Source organism: Entamoeba nuttalli (assembly GCF_000257125.1).
Source record: "Entamoeba nuttalli P19 unplaced genomic scaffold asmbl_4210, whole genome shotgun sequence".
Lineage (NCBI taxonomy): Eukaryota > Evosea > Mastigamoebida > Endamoebidae > Entamoeba > Entamoeba nuttalli.
In genome coordinates, this window is record NW_008576634.1 from 1 (window position 1) to 2,272 (window position 2,272).

General features: G+C 21.0%; 1 protein-coding gene across 1 annotated transcript; it reads left to right on the forward strand.

Moving 5' to 3' along the window:
- Positions 1-1,629: 1,629 nt before the first annotated feature.
- On the forward strand, positions 1,630-2,043 carry ENU1_097060 (ribosomal protein L34e protein; the record flags this gene model as incomplete). The annotated part of the gene is made up of 1 exon (XM_008859195.1): positions 1,630-2,043. One exon carries the CDS (start codon positions 1,630-1,632, stop codon positions 2,041-2,043), a length of 414 nt encoding a protein of 137 aa, XP_008857417.1.
- Between the last annotated feature and the right edge of the window lie 229 nt (positions 2,044-2,272).

Genomic DNA, 2,272 nt, shown 5'->3' on the forward strand with positions numbered 1-2,272 from the left:
AGTTCCAAGTACAATAGTATCATAAGTATCATCCATGGCTAACTAATTAATGTTCTTACTAGTTCTTAGTTCTTACATTTATAGTTCATCTAATTATTAATTTTGTTAGTTTTATAATAAGAAAAAGTATTTTCTGGACCTTCTCGAATGTTTTGTATATTAATATTACCTTAATAAAAAACAATAAATAATAATTTGGTAATTTCACTAAATCTTCTTTATTTTCTTTTGTATTTTGATTTATTTTTTTTTTTTTGAATATAACTTGTTGTTATTGCTTCTCTCTAACTTAAAAAACTTCAGAATTTATTAAATGTGTTATAAACATCAAATTGTATTATTTTTCATTTTACAATTATTATTTGTTTATTTCATAATAAATAAAATATGATACAATTCTTAAAAACATGAATAAAAGCAAATTATATTATTCAATAAAAAATTTTAATGTTTTTTTTATCAGTAAGTTTGAGTTAATATTTAAAATATGTCTTTCTCACTTACATTTTTGAAAATAAAAAAATCAATAAAAATTAAAAATATTGTTCATTATAACAATCTTTTTTTTAATTTTCCTTCATTAATGTTATTCTGTTAATCTTCAAACAAAACACTCCTCTTTCAAATACTCATTCCTTTAAGTAACTAGTAAAAACAAACTATCATTATAATTATTTCAGTAAATTTTATTATAAAAGAGAAAAACACAAATATTGATTTGAGATGATAAATAAAAATTAACAAAAGACAAGAAATGAAGATTTTAACCCTTTATTGAAAAGATGGAATATTAATATTCATACATTTTCATACACTTCAATCTTTTGTTTATAAATTCTTCAAAATACTCTTAATGATAAAAAAAATTATTAAATACATTGGTTTATTGTTTTATAAGTTTTAAATTAAAGTTTGATATAACTTAAATAAATAATCAAAAACAAAATTTAAAAATTTTAATAAATAAGATATAACTTACAAATAACAACAACAAATCATTTTTTATAATTTGTTGTTCTAATTCAAACGTATTTTTTATCTCTTTATTCTAAATGAAAATTCTAATAGTATAAACCATTTATTAATATATTTAAATATAAAATATTACAATTGTATATTATATCATTTAATTTATTCATTAAAAAAACCTTAATTATTAAATGTTCTTATAATTAAACTTTCTCCATATAAAAAAATGATTATTTCAGTTTCTTCAATAGATATATTTCTGTTTACTTTTTATTAAGTAATACTTTAAATCAAATACAAAAATAGTTCTACTTTATTAAATACATAATTCATAGTATTATTATAGAATATTATTTTTTATTAATTAGAAGCATTATCAGTATTTTATTAAAAATCTATCAATAATTTAATATTCATGTTAAATTAATGAAATGAAAATTTCTATAATTTAAGCAAAGAATGAATATACTTAAATTTATAATGAATGAAAAATATGATTTTACTACAATTTTCAATAAATTATGAACTGAATTATGTTTTAAAAGAATGTTATGAATAACATAACGATACAAATAAATAAAAAGATATAATAAAAAGAAACTAAATATGAAAGAAAAATTAGAAAAACCCTAGAACTATTTTTTTTGCACACAACAACCAATGGCTGTCAGAGTAACTTATGTAAGAAAACATTCATACAACACCAAATCTAATGGAATTAGAATTGTTAAAACTGCTGGAGGAAATATGACCGTTCAACACAGACAAAAAATCTCTAATGGAGTTAGATGTGGTGATTGTGGATGTGTCCTTGCTGGTATTAGACACATTAGACCACATCAATATGGATGGTTAGGAAAGAGCAAGAGAACTGTCACTCGTGCATATGGAGGAGTTAGATGCCATAAATGTGTTCAAAAGAAAATCCTCAGAGCTTTCTTGATCAATGAACATAATTTGATCAAATTAGCTGCTGCTAAGACCAATCTTGAAAAGAAACAAAGTGTTAAAGAAGATAAGAAGAAGGCTACTAAGACAGTCAAGAAGGCTGACAAGAAGACCCAAAAGAAATAAAGTAATTCATAATAATGGGTGTATTTTCTCTTCTTTATTTTTTTTTAATTATTTTATAATAAAAAATATTATACTTTTTAATTTTAATTAATAACACAAAAAAAAGGAAAAACAAATAATTCCTGTTTCACTATTATTCTGAACAGGGTTTTCTTATTTGAGATAGGAACTTGATATTTTGTTTTCCAAGCAAAAAAACATGGGAAGCTACTCTATTTACAACGCTCAT